The 19,499-nt window shown below is 48.4% G+C and overlaps 1 protein-coding gene across 3 annotated transcripts in view; it reads right to left on the reverse strand.

Annotated features, from left to right (window-relative positions):
- Positions 1 to 10,962, reverse strand: part of RBP7 (retinol binding protein 7) — a 38,350-nt gene extending 27,388 nt beyond the window's left edge. For 2 of the 3 annotated variants that reach the window (XM_055083784.1, XM_055083785.1), the window contains exon 1: positions 10,834 to 10,933. In XM_055083784.1, coding sequence (XP_054939759.1) covers positions 10,834 to 10,906 — 73 coding nt within the window. In that variant the 5' untranslated portion in view covers positions 10,907 to 10,933. Of the gene's footprint in view, positions 1 to 10,833 lie in introns of all 3 variants that reach the window. The other variant, XM_007110283.3, reaches the window with a different exon arrangement.
- Between the last annotated feature and the right edge of the window lie 8,537 nt (positions 10,963 to 19,499).

The raw sequence follows: 19,499 nt of genomic DNA on the forward strand, positions 1-19,499 counted from the left end.
AACTGGATCTACAGGGTCAGCTATGCTGGCAAATCTCCTTCCAGAGGCTGATGAAAAATCTTGAACAGCTTTCAGGGAAAGTTCATTTGGCTGGCTGTGCGTTAGGTGATGGATTTGAAGCTGGGCATGGCAGAGACAGTTCTGGGAATCCCCTCAGAGGGTGACAAGAGGACGAGGAAGCCAAGGCGACTGGGCTCAGGCCCCAATCCAGCCTCAGTCACAGCTGCCTTTTTCTGCTTTATACATTTACACTTCCAATTAAGACAGCATTTGAACAGTTTCTGAACACTGGGAAAAAAACAAAACAAAACAAACCACCTCTAACAAAAAAGAAAAACAAACAAGGAATTCCCTGGTAGTCCAGTGGTTAGGACTCGGCGCTTTTACTGCCAAGAGCCTGGGTTCGATTCCTGTTCGGGGAACTAAGATCCCGCAAGCTGTGTGGTGCAGCCAAACAAAAACTTAATAATTTAAAAAAAAATTTTTAATTTTAAAAATTAAAACAAGAAAAAAATGAAAAAAATGAAAATGAAAAAAGAGGAAAAAAAGCACCTCAAAAAACATTGTAATCATGCAAATACTACTATACATTGAGAAATCTTTAAGAAGCTTTAAAAAAGAGTCACACACCAAAACATGGAACACTGAGACGATCAGCATGTATAGACAGCTCCCATTAAGTGGCTATCAACCCATTATGTACTAGAGGTAAGGGTTGCTCTTTTATTTTATTTTAACATCTTTTTTGGAGTATAATTGCTTTACAATAGTGTGTTAGTTTCTGCTGTATAACAAAGTGAATCAGCTATAGGTATACATACGTTCCCATATCCCCTCCCTCTTGCGTCTCCCTCGCACCCTCCCTGTCCCACCCCTCTAGGTGGTCACAAAGCCCCGAGCTGATCTCTCTGTGCTATGCGGCTGCTTCCCACTAGCTATCTATTTTACCTTTGGTAGTGTATGTATGTCCATGCCACTCTCTCACTTCGTCCCAGCTAGGGGCAGGACAGGAATAAAGACGCAGATGTAGAGAATGGCCTGGAGGACACAGGGTTGCTATTTTAAATAGGGAAGCCAAGTGCCATTTCAGCCGCAGCTGAGGGGGAAAGCAGTGTAAGACGGAGGTCACAAGGATCCCAGGAAGGGCGTGCCAGATGGTCTCAGGAACACCCAGGAGCCTGGGGTGGCTGGAGCAGAGTGAGGGAGAACGAGGAGGAGGAGGGGACCGAGAGAGGAGATGCGAGGGCACAGGAAGCACCATCGGACTGTAACCCAGAGCAAGATGGAGTCAGATGGGAGCCACTGGAACGTTTAGAGCAGGTGATACAATCTGACATGGCCAGGCAGCCACAGCTGTATGCTGGCTCGTCACCCTGGACAATTCTATGAGTCACGGGGCATGGTTCTCCTATTTAGGGATTGTCCTATTGTGTAAAGTTTTAGGAATCTTCATTTCAGAGGCTTATGTACCTCATTGCAGGAACCTTGGTCCCAGAGGTGACCCCTGTTTTGTTTGCTTAACAGATTCGGTTTTTCCTGACACGACTGCCACTTGCGGTTAGCTGTGCTTCTCAGGGCCGGGTGCCTCATACTTCCATTTCCAGCCTAGAAAACGTGGCCAAGCCCTGAGTAGGGGTCCTTCAGCATCTCATTAGCCCCCACCCATTTCTTTTGTCTTCTTAAAAAATTTTTCTCGGGCTTCCCTGGTGGCGCAGTGTTTGAGAGTCCGCCTGCCGATGCAGCGTACGCGGGTTCGTGCCCCGGTCCGGGAAGATCCCACGTGCCGCGGAGCGGCTGGGCCCGTGAGCCGTGGCCGCTGGGCCTGCGCGTCCGGAGCCTGTGCTCCGCAACGGGAGAGGCCACAGCGGTGAGAGGCCCGCGTACAGCAAAAAAAAAGAAAAAAATTTTCTCTTTTTTTGGCCTCGCCACGTGGCTTGCGGGATCCTGGTTCCGTGACCAGGGATTGAACCTGGGCAGTGGCAGCACGGAGTCCTAACCACTGGGATGCCAAGGAGTTCCCAGCCCCACCCATTTCTAAGCTCAATGATAGTGTAAATGTTTTAGAATGAAATAATGCCATTTGCAGCAACATGGGTGGACCTAGAGATTATCATACGAAGTGAAGTAAGTCAGAAAGAGAAAGACAAATACCATATGATATCACTTACTTATATGTGGAATCTAAAATAGAAATATCTACGAAACAGAAACAGACTCACAGACATAGACTCACACCCCTCTTGTGCCCGGCAAGAGGGGCGGAGTGGGGGAGGGAAGGACTGGGAGTTTGGGATTAGCAGATGCAAACTATTATATATAGGAATGGATCAACAACAAGGTCCTACTGTATAGCACAGGGAACTATATTTAATAACCTATGATAAACCATAATGGAAAAGAATATGAAAAAGAATACATATGTATAACTCAATCACTGTTTTACAGCAGAAACCAACACAACATTGTAAATCAACTATACTTCAATAAAATTTTTTTTAAGTTTTTTTAAACTAGAACTCAAGTTTTTAGCATGAAGTGCAAATGATCCAGTCTTTACTTGTTTTCAGCAATGTTTAAACATTGAGGCTAAACCTTTAAAATATTTATCCGATTAAAATGACCAAGCCAAATTTAAAATAGTTATCACTGACTTTCCTTAAACCCTATTCTGTATGTGGAACAAAAACAAACAACAGGGCTTCCCTGGTGGCACAGTGATTAAGAATCCGCCTGCCAATGCAGGGGACATGGGTTCGAGCCCTGGTCCGGGAAGATCCCACATGCCGCGGAGCAACTAAGCCCGTGCGCCACAACTACTGAGCTTGCGCTCTAGAGCCCACGAGCCACAACTACTGAGCCTGTGAGCCACAACTACTGAAGCCCACCCACCTGGAGCTCATGTTCCACAAGAGAAGCCACTGCAATGAGAAGCCTGCGCACCTCAAAGAAGAGTAGCCCCCGCTCACTGCAACTAGAGGCAGCCCGCGTGCAGCAACGAAGACCCAACACAGCCAAAAATAAATAAATTAAAACAAACAAAAGCAAACAAACAAGAATCCAAACTTTAGATAAATACTTTACATCAGTTATGCTTTTACCATCAGTGAGATGATTTGTTGCTAGTAAATTTATAATTAGTACTACTGTTACTGAAAGCTCGGCCTCTCTGTGCACCGGCGCCTAATCAAATCCCGGAGACAGAGTTTTGGGTGAAGTAGAAAAGGAGAGCTTTATTGCTTTGCCAGGCAAAGGGGCACACAGCAGGCTTTGGCCTCGAAAAACTGTGTGTCCCAACCCCAGAGGATTTGATGAAGGGTTTTATAACGGTGGTTCAAAGGTGGGGAAGTCTCTGACAAGATTAGGGTGTGAGCAGGGCTTTCACTGCCTTAACCTCATCTCAGGTGGCCGTCTCCTCATCTTAATGAGCTTCACTGGTCCCTTTAATCCTGCCTCAGGTGGTTTCTTGGCTGCTCCTCCCTTGATTAGCAACTGTTTGGAATCCCCCCTTTGGAACGCAGGGAAGGTCATGGAGGCTGGAGTCTTGCCTGTAAGAAATGGTGGACAGGGACTTCCCTGGTGGTGCAGTGGAATCCACCTGCCAACGCAGGGGACACGGGTTCGAGCCCTGGTCCGGGAAGATCCCACATGCCGCGGAGCAGCTAAGCCCGTGCGCCACAACTACTGAGCCTGCGTGCCACAACTACTGAAGCCCACCCCCCTGGAGCTTATGCTCCACAAGAGAAGCCACTGCAATAAGAAGCCTGCGCACCTCAACAAAGAGTAGCCCCTGCTCTCCACAACTAAAGAAAGCCCACGTGCAGCAACGAAGACCCAACACAGCCAAAAATAAATAAATAAAGAAATTAATTAATTTAACAAACCGGTGGACAGGGACTTCCCTGGTGGTCCAGTGGTTAAGAACCTGCCTTCCAATGCAGGGTACTCGGGTTTGATTCCTGGTTAGGGAAATAAGATCCCACATGCTGTGGGGCATCTAAGCCCCCACACCACAACTAGAGAGCAGCCCGCACGCCGCCACTAGAGAAGCCTGTGCCGCAACAAAAGATCCTGCATGCCGCAACTAAGACCCAACACAGCCAAATAAATAAATTTTTTTTTTTTTTTCTTGCGGTACGCGGGCCTTTCACTGTTGTGGCCTCTCCCGTTGCGGAGCACAGGCTCCGGACGCGCAGGCTCAGCGGCCATGGCTCACGGGCCCGGCCGCTCCGCGGCACGCGGGATCTTCCCGGACCGGGGCACGAACCCGTGTCCCCTGCATCGGCAGGCGGACTCTCAACCACTGCGCCTCCAGGGAAGCCCTAAATATTTTTTAAAAAGAAGAAGAAATGGTGGACAAAAGAAGGCCTCCGTGCGCAGGCCCCACTCGGTTTCACTACCACATTGTAAGATTGTCACTTAACAGATTTGCAGTTGCAAGGCTGGCCTTTTTAAAAATCAAAATTTAAATTAGCTTAAGTTCTGGTCATTTTCTGCCAGGTCTACACTTACCATGACCTCAGTGGCCAAATGGCTTTAGTGCTCATAAGGCTTTTGTCCAGGTCAAACCATGCTTTTCCACACCATTAGATTTTTAAGTAGGAAATAAGACATTCCAGCAGGAGGAAGAAACAATCTAAACGATGCACATCCTATTACAAGGATGTGTGTGAGCATACACATTTTAGGGCAGGATCTCAAAGAGGCCAATACAAACATATACTTTTCTAAACTTCATCTGTTCACACTAACCCTTCATCCCAAAGCCACTTCTAATCTTGAGGCAATGTGGGTCTTGGAGCCAAGAGATACTGGCTTTAAATCCAGTTTATGTGGTGACCTTGGACAAGCTGGTAACATCCCTGCCTTCTCATGTTCATGAGATTAAAGGGGAGTCCAGACAAGATGGTCAAGCCCTTGCAGGCATTAGCACAGCGTTCCTTCCTGCCTAGAGCTTCACACCTTGGGTCTTCCTTTGCTATTGTGGGGTCCACCAAGAACTCCCAAATCCAGAGCTAGCTCCTCCAGTCTTTAGAACCCAAGCAAACTTTCTTCAATGTCCAAAGGACAAATTGCCTTTCTTCTCCCTGCAATTTGGCAGAAGCTAGGAAGGAGCAGTATCAGAGCCATGTTGGGGAGTTGCAGGATCAGCCCTGGTCAGAAAGGAGTAATTTTCCCCCTCAAAAGAGATGCTGAGGGACTTCCCTGGTGGTGCAGCGGTTAAGAATCTGCCTGCCAATGCAGGGGACACGGGTTCGAGCCCTGGTCCGGATAGATCCCACATGCCGCAGAGCAACTAAGCCCGTGCACCACAACTACTGAGCCCGCATGCGACAACCACTGAAGCCCGCGTGCCTAGATCCCGTGCTCTGCAACAATAGAAGCCACTGCAATGAGAAGACTGCACGCCACAACGAAGAGTAGCCCCTGCTCGCCACAACTAGAGAAAGCCCATGTGCAGCAACGAAGACCAAGTGCAGCCAAAAATAAATAGATACATTTATAAAAGAAAAAACAACCATAAACATTTTTAAAGAGAGAATCATTTGGGGAGGGGGTCAGAGTCTTTGCTATCTTCCACTGTGTGCAGACTTTCAGGGTGGTGTTCTAGGAATCTTGTGCTCAGTCTGAAGGTACCATCCTCCACCTGGGTGGAGACCTTAGCTCCTGCATAAGAACTCAGAGGTATTGTTATGTATATTCCCTGAGGAGGAACAAGGACCCTGCCCCAAGGCTGCACTATTAGTCTCTTGACTGCTCCTCCTTTGTTTCTGCATTCCCTACTTTCCCTGATAAGCAACTTGAATCTGATCTTTGGAACTCAGGGAAGGTCAAGGGAACTGAATGAAGCCTACTTCCTACAAATGAGAACGGAGGGACACAGAAAGGATGTGTACCCATGAGGGCCCCACAGGATTCTACTCAGTTTCAGAATCACCTAAGAATCTGGCTGAATGCAGATTCTGATTCCATAGATCCAGGATCTGGGATGAGGCACAAGTGTCTGCATTCTAAGGAGTTCTGCTGGTCCTTGAGTAACAAGACCCTACAATCATCTGGATCTGAGCCCCTATTTAGACCAGGAAAAATGCATTGACCCTGGAGTCTATGTTTTTACACGTGGAAGGCAGAAGGGAGTGTTTGCCACACAAATAGCCATGTGTGCCAAATCATTTTCTTCCCAGGTTTTTAGCAACTGGCAATAGGTTTTAGGCTGATTTCAGCTATTGTATAAAATGCTAATGTAAGCGGATAGGTTAGGGGGTCCCCCAGAGAAAGAGAACCAGGCATGGCTTTCTTGACATAAGAGAAACCATTTCTGGACATGCCATTTTTATTTTTATTTTTTTGGTGTTGCCTTTTATTTTTATTTTATTTTAGTTTAGTTTTTGGCTGTGCCATGTGGTATGTGGGGTCTTAGTTCCCCAGGGATTGAACCCACGCCCCCTGCATTGGAAGCACAGAGTCTTAATCACTGGACCACCAAGGAAGTCCCATGGCCTAGCCATTTTGTGATCTAAGTCTAGCCATAATGAGTGCCCTTAAGCAGGTCTTAGTAATGCAGGAACAAAGGAAAAGCAGTCAAGAAAAAATAGTTCAGCAATAAAACAGAGTCCTACTTCTGTAAGCAGCTATTTTGCCCCCTTCCTGCTTGCCTATTTCTGTTCCCCTTAAACCTTAATTATGACAATGAGATCACTAGGTAACATTTAACCTAACTCCTGACTTATGCTCTACTAAATGTCCACAGTGCCTTGCCTAACCTGTTGATTCTTTCCCTAGATTAAAAGAAGTAGGAATGAAGAATTAAGTAAAGAATGACTAGTTTTCTACCCCCCAGCAACTCCCTGAGCAAATTTACAGGCAGACCACGCAGGCAAAATAGCATCCAAAGGAAGATCAGGAGAAGTCAGCAGGTTTGCAAGCATGGAAAAATGATGAAGAATCTGACCTGCTACCTTAATAATTAACTGAGATTTTTTTTTCCCCTTTTTCCCTTTAAAAACTTTCATGGCTGAGCATAATCTTTGGAGTTGGTTTTGGGACATGAGTCCACCTTCTCCCCAGATTGCCAGCTTTTCTGATTAAAGCAACTTCCCTTTCTATCAACACTTGCCTCTTTAGTATTGGCTTTTGAGCAGGAGAAGATGAACCTGACTTTGGTAACAATTCCTCCTCAAGGAATATACAGAATAATCTGATACAGTCTTAGGTCCATAGGAACTAAGGCCCCCACCCAGGTGGAGGATATAATGATGGTGTTGACCCTCCTGAGTTGAATCAACTAAAGCTTGGACTCTACCCAATTATATGCTGAATTCTCCTCTGCTCAAACCCCTTCATGAATATGCATATACCCTTAGCTTAAAACTTCACCAATTTTGCTATTCAGGGAGACACTGCTTTGGGAAAGATCCACAGTGTTGTCCTTACTCGCTGCAAGAAATAATAAATCCTTTCTTCTCCTGTTCTTTAGCTTGGTTGTGTCTTTTGGCTGGACACCCACCAAGAGGCGAACCCAGTTTTCAGGTAACACTAAGAGATCCCTTGGTTTGTATTTTAGACACTCTTTAGAATATCAAATCTGATCCAACCACCTCTAACAGATGGGGAATGTAAATGAACTCAGAGGTTATATGACTTTGATTCTATTACCAACAATCAACGGCTAGTTATCTGGGTTTCCAGTTTGGTGGTCTGTTATACTAACTAGCCTCTACTCCAGCATCCTTAGCACACTTATATTTCTTTTGGGAAACAGACTGCAAATAACAGTTCATGTGTTGTCTGGATCTAGTATCTTTCTGGAACCTGAACCAAATGTAAAAAAAGCAGTAGTGAGGCAGGATATTGACTCAATACCCTATGGCTTAATCCTTTGTGAAATGGGTTGAATGATAAATGAATATAGCTAACGTAAATAAATAGCCTCTGTTGGCCTCTGGGATCTAATACAGTGGCAGACAATGAATAAGCTTCTACTGAAATCACGAAAAAGAAAGTATCAAACAAGGGGTCATAGCAGAGTGTAAAGAAAAGCAAGACATTATTGGGGACAGGTGAAGGATTCCCTGAATACACATTTGAAAAACACTAACTACAACACTCAGAAGGCTGCTTTGCGGTACGTGACAGGCTTAACAAAAGATGTCTTCGCACACTTGAAATGTTGACCCTGGCTCCATTCCCTGTTTCCTTCCCTAAGCAATTTGCTCCAGGGACGCGGGTTCGTGCCCCGGTCCGGGAAGATCCCACATGCCACGGAGCGGCTGGTCCCGTGAGCCGTGGCCGCTGAGCCTGCGCGTCCGGAGCCTGCGCTCCGCAACGGGAGAGGCCACAACGGTGAGAGGCCCGCGTACCAAAAAAAAAAAAAAAAAAAAAAAAAGAATCCACCTTTCAGTGCTGGGGACGAGGGTCGATCCCTGGTCGGTGAACTAAGACCCCACACGCCACAGGGCAACTAAGCCCACACGCCGCAACTACTGAGTTCGTGTGCCTCAGCGAGAGAGCCCCCCTGCTGCAAACTACAGAGCCCAGAGGCCCTCTGGAGCCTGTGCGCCACGACTGGAGAGAGAAAACCTGCACGCCACAACTGGAGAGAAGCCTGTGTGCTGCAACGAAGAGCCCGCACCGCAACGAAAGATCCCGCATGCCGCAACTGACCCAATGCAGCCAAATAAATGAATAAATAAATAAATAAATAAATAAATAAATGCCAGCCATGGAAATGGTTAAAGAGAAAGCATAGCAAGGCAAAATTCAAAGCCATCCCCTGATCCTTAGCACTTTATCCTCCATAAAGAAGCCAGATACTAGCCAGAGAAACCAGGGAAGAAAGCACTTACGGTCACATGTCGCCACTAATTTGGGGGTGAGGAGATAAGTACATTATCAGGATTTACCGCCTTTGGGAAAAATCATCATTAATTCCTCTTATGAATGGGAAAGAGAGGAAATGAGATTCAGGTGAAGGGTAGTAGAATATGCCACCCTCAAATGTGCCACTTTGTCATACTGACTATTTTGAAATGAAGATGACTGGGAAGCAGATAGAAGAAAAGCTCTCTGCCCTTCCCCCAGAAGCAGGACATAATTGTGTAAATGTGTCCCCCCTCTCTCCGTACCAGGTTACACAGAAGTTAGGGAGACAACACTAGATTCCTATCAGCCTAGAGATGGCATCAGAATTTACATAATAAACTTTACTAACTAGCTCTCATTTTCTATTAGTTCCTCCATGTATTTATCTTCCCACAATTTGCCACCCCTAGAAAGTCAAAGCCCTTTTCTTTGTCTTGTCACTTCGCTACAAAATTATTACTCTTTGCTAAGATGCCACATAACCAAGTTCTAACCACTCTGAGATGCTCATCACTGAATGTTGCTATGTGTATTCACCATGCATGTGCTAACAAACTTCTCTTTGTTCGTGTCTTGTTACTCTTTTTAAAAATAATTAATTAATTAATTAATTTTTGGCTGCACTGGGTCTTCCTTGCAGTGCTCGGGCTTCTCATTGCGGTGGCTTCTCTTGTTGCGGAGCACGGGCTCTAGGCACTCGGGCTTCAGTAGCTGTGGCTCGCGGGCTCTAGAGCGCAGGCTCAGTAGCTGTGGTGCACGGGGCTTAGCTGCCCCGCGGCATGTGGGATCTTCCTGGACTAGGGCTCGCACCCATCTCCCCTGCAACGGCAGGCGGATTCTTAACCACTGGGCCACCAGAGAAGTCCCTACTCTGTCTTTTTTTTTAGTCTAATTTACAGGGCTCCAGCCAATGAACCTAAGACGGGTAGAGGAAAAATACTTTTTCCTTGCCTATGAGGTTCTGTGTCAGTATGAATCAGATTTAGCTTGAGAAGTTCCAGTTCCAGCCCAAGCCGGGCAGGGGGCGGTGGAAGCGACCCCTCCAGGCGCCCACCCACAGTCCTCCCGGCTGGAACTGGGCCCCGGGGTAGGGGGGGACGGGGTAGTGGCCTCTAAGGGGTCTGGGTTTCTTGACTCTCCTCAAGCCCTCGCGGGAAGGAGAAGCCAGAAAACTGAAGATTTCAAACGTAGCTCCCGAACTCCACCGGGCACCGGAGTCACCTGGGGGCGCGGGCGCGGCCGGAGACCGGCTGGGGACGGTCCTCCGGGGCCCGGGAACCCGCGTCCCGGACCAGCCCCAGGTGACGCGGATGCTGCCGGCGGGGACCTGCCCGGGACGGCCACCGGACTCGGGCAATCCCAGAGCCGCCGCCCGGAGCCTCGCGTTAAAGCGGCCGCGCAGCGAGTTCTCCCGCGAGGGGCCTCGGGCCGCGGCGCCCCCCGACCCGGGTGGACGCCCACCGTGTCCCCGAGCCTCCCAGCGAGGTGGGCCCATGCCACCCGCGCCCCCGCCTGCTTGGAAGTCCGCGACAGGACAGGAGCCTCGGCCGCGGGGTAGAGACGCACGGGGCAGCGGCGCGCGCACGGAAGGCCAGGCGGAGAGACTCGCGGACGGGGCAGAAAGAAGGACGGGGAGCGGGTGGGCCGACGGGGGACAGGAGGACGGACGGGAGGGACCGGGACATGGCAGACGGGTGGGGCGGCAGGGGATGGGGAGACCGAAGGATGGAGGACCGGCAGACGGACGGGGTGGGAGACCGACGGTCAGACGGACGGACAGCGAGACGGAGGATGGACGCGGGTGGGGAAGCGGGGGAACCGGCGGATCCTCAGGCAGACGGGGGGACGGAAGGACGGACGGACGAGGGCGAGGGGAGACAGGGAGACTGACCCACAGGCCAGCCCGGCCTCCTCCGCCCCGACCCGGACGCGCGGCCGGAGCCCGAGGCCCCCGCACGGCCCCCCCGGCCCTACCTAGGGCCAGCATGTAGCCCTCGAAGTTGTCGCTGCTGAGCAGGTTCCAGGTGCCGCTGAGGTCGGCGGGCATGGCGGGGCTGGAGGCGGCACTGGCGGTGGGCGGGGGGGACTCGGGGGGTAAATGTGTGGCCGGGGAGGCGGGACCGGGGCGGGACCGCGCCGGGAGGAGCTGTGGGGGAGCATTGAGCACAGGCCTCCGGGAAGCCCTCCCCACTCGAGGCCTCCTTCGCCACGCGCTCCTGGATTTCTGCTACCTCCCTTTTGGAGACAGCTCAGTTTTCCTTCGGGCTTCCTCCTCTCTGCTTTAACTCCAAACCGTGATCACAGCCACACTGTTTTCTCTGCCTACACGGGATCTCCTTCAAAGGCATGGCATTGGTTAGTGTGTCAGCTGCAAATAATATGCCAGTAAATCCAACTCCAGTGGTCTCAATAAATAGGGGGTTATTTTCCTTACCTATCAAGCAGTCCTGGGATAAGCAGTTGCGGGTGATGATACGGCAGCTCCATTGTCTAGCTCCAACCTTTGAGCAGCTTTTGAATGAGGATCATTTTTTTTTTTTAACGTCATAATCATTGGACAGGTTTATTGAAGCTGAGAAGTTTTCTCACAATCCATATGGCTTCTGGTACAGGATGTGTGACATCTTTCCAGCCACAAGGCCCCATCCACCAAACCAGGACAGATCAACACCTGTTTATTCTGGAATATAATCCAGCATTAAGCTACTGCCACATGCGGACTGTGCGGTTGTTTACAGATCAAGCTCTCTGGAACGTCTGTTTGCACACTTGGCCTTCACAGAACATTTCCAGGTGGAGTTGGTCCCCTTCAATCCAATGGGTCCAGCCTCTGTTCTTCTTTTCCCCCTTCTGCACACAGGTGAGTCTGTCATTGTCCCAGATGACCAAGCTCTTGCATTTTCTGTTATCCAGGCCTTTGTTATCCTCATCAAATTCTTCTCCCACTTTAAATTTCACAAGGTAGCTCCTGAAGCTGCTGTTCGTGTGGATGGTAAAAGAATCGCCATTCTGCTCAATCACTTTCTGTGGTTTCAGCAGCCTGGCTATCAAGCAGTCCTGGGATAAGCAGTTGCGGGTGATGATACGGCAGCTCCATTGTCACGGAAGTGGCACCTCTGTGATTCTCCTGGCTCTGTGATTCCTGCCGGTTACCTCACTGTGATGAGCTGGCTGCTGGGTTTCCAGCCGGAACATCCACATTCAAGGTGGGAAAGAAGGGGTAGAGCACCACCTGCCATTATCCCTTCATGAGATTTCTGTTTACCCTCATTGGCCCAAACTGTGTCTTATGCTACTTCTAACTGCAAGGGAGCCTGGCGAATCTAGTATCTAGTTTTTAGCCTTGTCAGTACAGAAAGGCCAAAGAGTAAGGTGTTGGGAGTATGGGCTAACCTATAATAGCCACAAACACCCTCTCTATAGGCTGGCTCTAAGACTTATCTGTCCATTTCTCTTCTTTTTTTTCTATTTAAAAAAAAATTTTTATTGGAGTATAGTTGATTTACAATGTTGTGTTAGTTTCAGGTGTACAGCTTATCGGTCCATCTCTGATCTCTCCCGTGAGCTCCAGACTCAAGTATATTAATAGCCAATATTTACTGAGTGATTACTATGTGTATTATCATTTATCACAAAATCCTACCTCTCCAATAGTTACTTTAGTATCTCCATTTGACAGAGACAAAACCTGAGACACAGAGAGGTTAAGTAACTTGCCCAAGTTCATACAGTTGGTGGAAGTGTCTGGATTCGATCTCAGGCAGCCTGACTCCAGAGCTCATGTGTCCCCTCTCACTGCTTAAGATGCCTCTGGGGACTTCCCTCGTGGCGCAGTGGTTAAGAATACACGGGTTCGATCCCTGGTCCGGGAAGATCCCACATGCCGCGGAGCAACTAAGCCCGTGCGCCACAACTACTGAGCCTGTGCTCTAGAGCCCACGAGCCACAACTACTGAAGCCCACACGCCTAGAGCCCATGCTCCGCAACAAGAAGCCACCACAATGAGAAGCCTGCATACCACGACGAAGAGTAGCCCCCGCTCTCTGCAACTAGAGAAAGCCTTCGCAGCAACGAAGACCCAATGCAGCCAAAAATAAATAAATATAAAATAAATAAATTTATTTTAAAAAAAAAGATGCCTCTCGATGTCTCCCCTTGGATGACTTAAAGGCATTCGAATGTAACATATACAAGGCAGAAAGCATAAAACAAAATTATTCCTTGGCTTTCCCCTCTCCATAAATTGTACCACTCGTCACCCGGTTGCTTAAGCCCAAAGCCCATTTAGACACTGGATTTCTCCCTTCTCTGCTCCCCCACATCCAATCCATCAGCAAATCCTGTTGGCTCTTCCAACCTAACCCAAGCCACCATCCTGTCCTGCCTCCTCCCTGGACTTGCTGCTTCAACTCCTGATCCCACCAAGCCATTCTCCACCCTGCAGTCAGGCAAGCTTTTGAGGAATGTAATTCAGATCTTATCACGCTCAAGCTTAAAACGTTCAGTGTTCAGTGTTGTCCCATTTTTCCTAAGAGGAAATTGCACTCCCTCCCGTGGTTCATAAAGCCATTTCTGATTTGGTCTCTGGACACTTCTCCAACATCATTACACTCTGTCTCCCTCGACTCAGCAACTCCAGTCATACCAGTTTTGTTGTGGTGGTGATTCTGTGCAGAGGTCAAACCCTTTCTTTCTTCACAGTCTTTGTATACAGTGTTCCCTCTTCCTGGGAGGTTTTTCCTCCTGGTTTTTGCATGGTTAGCTCCTCTGGCTTCCAGTTCAAAAGTCACTATTAGGGAAACAGTCATATTTAACCATGCTCTTCATGGAGAAGAATTTTCCCTAAACACCCTGTTGTTGTTTTTTTTTCCAACCCTATTTCTTCCCCATGGAGGTGGAATGAGTTACCTGGTTGGGGTAAACTAGGGTGACCACCCATTACGGTTTCCCCAAGACTGAAGGAGTCCCAGGGCACGGAGCTTTCATGACTAAAACTGGAAAAGTTCTAGGAAAACTGGAATGAGCTGCTTGCCCTACGGACAACAGCCATTGAAGCATTTTATGCACTAGGTAGAGTTAGTCTATCAAATACTGTAAACACAGCGTATCTCAGTATTTTCTTCTCCCTTTTGACATGGACTTGAGGGTGTGTCTATTTCACAGACCTGAACTTTCTCTCAGACAGACTGCCTAGACTGGGGGAGTTGGTATATAATTTATTCTTGCCTCTCCCAACTCAATGGCTTAAAATAATACAAATCATTAACTGGCTCACAAATCTGCAATCTGGGGAGGGCTCACAGGGCATGGCTCATCTCAGCTCCACGTGGCATTAGCTGGGGTAACTTGACTCCAGTTGGGAGGGCTAGAGAAGCCACTTCCCAAATGGATCCATCTCATGGCTATCTGTTGGCTGGGAGCCCAGCCAGGCCTGTGGGCTGGGAGCCAGGTTCCTTTCCTTGTGGGCCTCTCCATAGGCTGCTTGGACTCCCTCAAGGAGGGACAGCTGGGCTCTAAGAGGGACCATCCCAAGAGAACCAGGAAGATGCTGTACCATCTTGACCTAGTCTGAGAAGTCATATAACATCACTTCCACCAGAGTCCAAGGCCCACTCTAATTCAAAGGGAGGGAACAAGGACCTCATCCCTCAATGTCACACTGTAAAAGGAGCACGTGAGATGGGAGAGTCTCATAACGGCCATCTTGGAAAACACCATCTGTCACAGTTACCAGTCCCTCTTTTGACCCTCACACTAAGCTACAACTTCTAACCTGGACTTTATCACTCATAAGGGTGCGATTTTGGGAATTCCCTGGTGGTCCAGTGGTTAGGACTTGGCACTTTCACTGCCGGGGCCCTGGTTTGATCCCTGGTTGGGGAACTAAGATACTGCAAGCCTCGAGGTGTGGCAAAAAAGGTGCTATTTTGCTTCTCCACTTATTGTTTCTTTTGTCTTCTTTTTCCATTAGTTTAGAAGTTGAACAGAGAAATATTTGGATCTCTTCAAAAATCTGAGTCACCTTTTCTGAACAGCCTTCTGATATACATTTACTCTGTATCACATCTCTGCTTATATCCTTCATAATGATCATAATCCATAATTACCTTTTCTCGCTCTGTTTACTGACTACTCTTTTCATTAAAATGTCAAGGGCAGAGACCATGTTCATCTTATTCACCTCTATAGTATCCCCAGTGCCTACTACAGTGCCTAGCAAGTGCTTGATAAATGTTTGTTCAATGAATGGCTATGACCTTTCCAAAGGAGAAATACCATTTTTATTGAGGAAACCATAGTGGCACTGCCTTGCTCAGATGAGGCTATTGATTCTCATAAGTATGAAACATTGATTCCTTTGGTGGAACACGACAGGATGATATCAAGTCCTGGGATTAGATATACTTTGCCACGTAAAGGGCACAGAACTAAGAACTCTGACCAGATTTCTGGAGCATGAAAGCTGTTTAAATTCCAGATGACTAAAGGAACAGGACATGGAGAAATCACATTTCCTTCCTATCCTTAAAATCTGATTGTTCTAAATGTTGGCCTGAAAATGAAAGTCACAGAAATAACATAATAGTTCTAGCAATTGTGCTGGTTGGTATGGCTTTCGGCCAGCTTGAGCAAGGGCCATCTATTAGGGAGAGGGTTGAATTTTAGTTGAAGGGGACATAGACTGGACTTGCCCATGGGAGGAGGAATCATTTTCTCCTCTGCAGTTTCAAGATCTTTCTTCCAGACTAAGACCAAAGTTATCTCTGGAAAGGAAAGAGAAAGTTATCTGGCCAAATCTGTGCCCTTTCTTTCCTTCTATTTGATAGTGGCAAAGTAAGCCATAAAATTAGAGCCAAGATGAGGTCCTAATCTTGTGTACAAGCACTGCTTCTCCTAGACAGTAATGGATGGGAACGATGAGGGACACCTGATGGAGTCTGATACTGGCCCGGCAAAGAATGGTGTGGACAGTAGTAAACTTCACCCCACCCATACCTCCCCTCCCTAACGCAAGGAGACAACACCATCAGGGAGCTCGGTGGGTGCAGTTCCAGGGATAAGACCTGGATACACAGGGGTTCATCGTACTTTTATCACTAAACCTATGTTTGAAAATTTCCCTCATGTTTTAAAATGTAATTGTTGTCATGATACTCACTGGTTTGGAAAAACTTATCGGGCAGTTTAACTTGATTTGGGACACCCTGTCTGCTGTACCATCCAGACTTGTAAGACGCTTGAGGCAGAAATGGATCAGAATCCCAGCACTGAAGTCCCCTCAGCAGCAGGAGGGCCATCGTCCCTCAGGAGGAGCCACAAGAGAGAATGGGAATCCCCACCACGCGCCGGCGCCACTGCAGCAGGCCCCAAACCCTACCCGGGCCCTTCCAAGCCCCCCTCCTATGAGCCGCCACACCCCGCCCCACACGCCTGGCCTCGGTCAGGCCGGCTTCCTTGCTGAGGCCCGCGGTCACACGCCTGCCCTTCTCCACGCCTCCTCTTCGGTGGTTCCTCCTCCCTAAGGTTGCTGGAGTGGGCAGAAAAACGGACCAGAGACAGGACTCCTCAAATTTCAGATAAATGACAAATAATTTGTAGTATAAGGAGCTCCACCTGGAACACCCTCTGTCCTGGTCTCCTGACTACAGGACCTCCGGGCACTCATTTTGAGGAAGGCTTCAGGAGCGGCTCTGCAGAGTTCCCTGCTGATGTTGCAAAGGCGGCACTTCTCCGCCCGCCCTCCCTAACTGCGAGCAGCCTGGCAACAGAGGCTGGTGACAGGTGCTGAAGGCTGCTCCCTTTAGCACCTCAAGTGATGAGGGTTCCGAGAACTACTTCCGGGTCATGCAGAAGGGTGGGGACAGGTGGCAGCTCAGAGCGGTGAGAAGCCAGTGGAGTGGCAACTCTCCATCAGGGCTACAACATTTCAGAGCCGGAAGGGGCCTCAAAAATCATTGTTTGGGGGGGCTTCCCTGGCGGTCCAGTGGTTAAGAATCCATGCTTCCAATGCAGGGGACACAGGTTCGATCCCTGGTCCGGGAACTAGGATCCCACAAGCCTTGCGGTGTGGCCAAAAAAAAAAAAAACCAAAAACACATCACTTTTGTCAGAAAAGGAATCTGAGAGACAAGTGACTGGCCGCCCCCACCCCGCCCCAATAGGCTGACTGACACGCCTGGAGCTAGCAACCCGCCTCCCGGGCAGAAGCTCCTTCTGCTGACTCATAGGAAACAGTGCTGCAGCGTGACGTTCTGATACCAGCATATGGGCAGCTGGGCGCCCTTCTTCCTCCTTTTGTTGGTTAAGAGTGAACTGCGGCTCATACCCCTCCTTCCTCTGACTGGACATTCACTGCCCCAGTTCCAAGGAAATGCTAACGCTGGGCAAGTTCAACTTAGTCCATCTGTATGGACTGAACACATCGGACATCACCATCAGACTACCATACTGTTGAAAGTTTTATTTATTTGTATTTATCCACTTGGGGTGGATGCAAATTTCAAGATTTGGCTAAAACCTCACTCTTTGAGTAATACATTACACAAGGAGTAAAGAGGTTAAGAGCACAGGTTCTGAACACAAACTGCTCGTTCAAGCTTCAGTTTTGCCATGTACACCAGTCACCTAATTGTGCCCATTTCCCTTATGATATAAGGCACATGTTAGCACATGCCGGGCACAATTATAAGTGCTCAATAAGTGCTGACATTATTGAGTTCAAACAGCACCACTGGTGAACTAGGTACAGATTTAGAGATGGATACTGTCTATGCATTCTCATAGTTAGGCGGATGCTATGGTGAACATTTTAGACCAAGAGGCCTTTGGGAGCCGTTATGAGAATGGTGGAGGAATGGATGTCCCGTGGCACCCAGAAATAAATGTTAAAGGAGCCCATTTCATAATATAGCAACTTCTGGGCTCCCAGAGAAGTGACTTGGAGAGGGTGGGCTAAGGATGACAGCAGCCCCACCACTGCTGTGCATGCTGACCTTGGGGGGATGCTTCCTTCTACCCTGGAGTGAGATACTCAAGGGGGCAGAAAAAGAAGGAGCATCCTTTGACGCAGGAGATGAAGCTAAGTCACCCCCTCGGCTCGGTCGGACTCGGCATTCAGGGCCCCGGTTCCAAGGAACTGCCAACAAGTGCTGTTCACATCTGTCCACTAACCAGGCAAACAACAACACAAATCTCCCATATGCTGGATGCTCCACTGAATGAAGCTGCAGTAAAGGACTTCTACTGAACGTTCTCTTGCTGCTTCAAATTAGACAATGTAAGAGGTAAGGGAGTACAACACACAAAAAACACCAGCATCAAACAAAACACCAGCTCTACACATTTCCTAAACTCTTAAATTCACATTACAAGAGCCAAGTATGAAAAAGGTATGGTAGGGACCAAACAACGGCATTTTTTCCCTCTTCCTCAACAGAAGCCACAACAGTTACTGGTATTTATTCCCTTGTGACAGTCATTGTCTTATTTCATTACCCAAAGAGGAAGTTCTGTCCTTGAGGATACCCTGAACTATGTTATTACTTTGTGGCATTAGCAGCGTCCCAGTACTGGGACAAAAAGGCAAGCAGCTCCTTCCATGTACAAAGTTGATGATTCATAAATAGCACAACAATAGGCTCATTTCACTGTTACCAGGTCTCCTGGGAGGGTCCCCACATGCCTTACCCAGTGGGCCCTGAGGTCAATATACTCACAGCTAAGCAGACTGTGGGCACTTCTAGGCAGGAAGGCATCAAAGTAGAAAAGAAGTTTCTAGCACTGGAAACTTCCTGCAGTTCACACGCAGTTCATATAAACTAAGTGTAGTTTTCCAGGAGAAGAAATCAAAGTTAAATTTTGATAACTTCACCTGTTTCTAGATTGTTATTTTTCAGTACTGCTACTTGTTTTTTTGCGGTACGCGGGCCTCTCACCGCTGCGGCCTCTCCCGTTGCGGAGCACAGGCTCCGGACGCGCAGGCCCAGAGGCCACGGCTCACGGGCCCAGCCGCTCCGCGGCACGTGGGACCCTCCCGGACCGGGGCACGAACCCGCGTCCCCTGCATCGGCAGGCGGACTCTCAACCACTGCGCCACCAGGGAAGCTCTGCTACGATTCTTAAACTCCAAAAAGCTGAGGAGCGGCAGAATGATCCTCATCTCTACAATCGGAGATTATAACCTTTTCTTCGTTCAGCAGATGAGAGACTGAAGCTATTGGGTGCCAGGCTTTGCTCTCCTCCGTCTTTGAGAAGTCGGCCCGTTGACTTTATAAGAATAAGCCACGAGCTGTAGAATTAACATTTGCCAAGTTTATTTAACATTTTCCTTTTTTAAATGGTGGCTTCAGATCTGACTATCCAACTGCACAGGTATAAGTACATTTTTTTCTTCTACAGAGCTATAAATCCTTTGGAGTGGTGTAGGTATGAAATGTAAATTATTAGATGTAGGTATGTAAAGGTTAATTATTCTACTTTCTTCTTTTAAAAGTATTATTATTATTTTTGGGGGCTGCGTCGGGGGTCTTTGTTGCTGCGCGTGGGCTTTCTCTAGTTGCAGCGAGCGGGGGCTACTCTTCACTGCCGTGCGCGGGCTTCTCACTGTGGTGGCTTCTCTTGTTGCGGAGCACGGACTCTA

The sequence above is a fragment of the Physeter macrocephalus genome, chromosome 3 (assembly GCF_002837175.3).
Source record: "Physeter macrocephalus isolate SW-GA chromosome 3, ASM283717v5, whole genome shotgun sequence".
In the NCBI taxonomy this organism is placed as follows: domain Eukaryota; kingdom Metazoa; phylum Chordata; class Mammalia; order Artiodactyla; family Physeteridae; genus Physeter; species Physeter macrocephalus.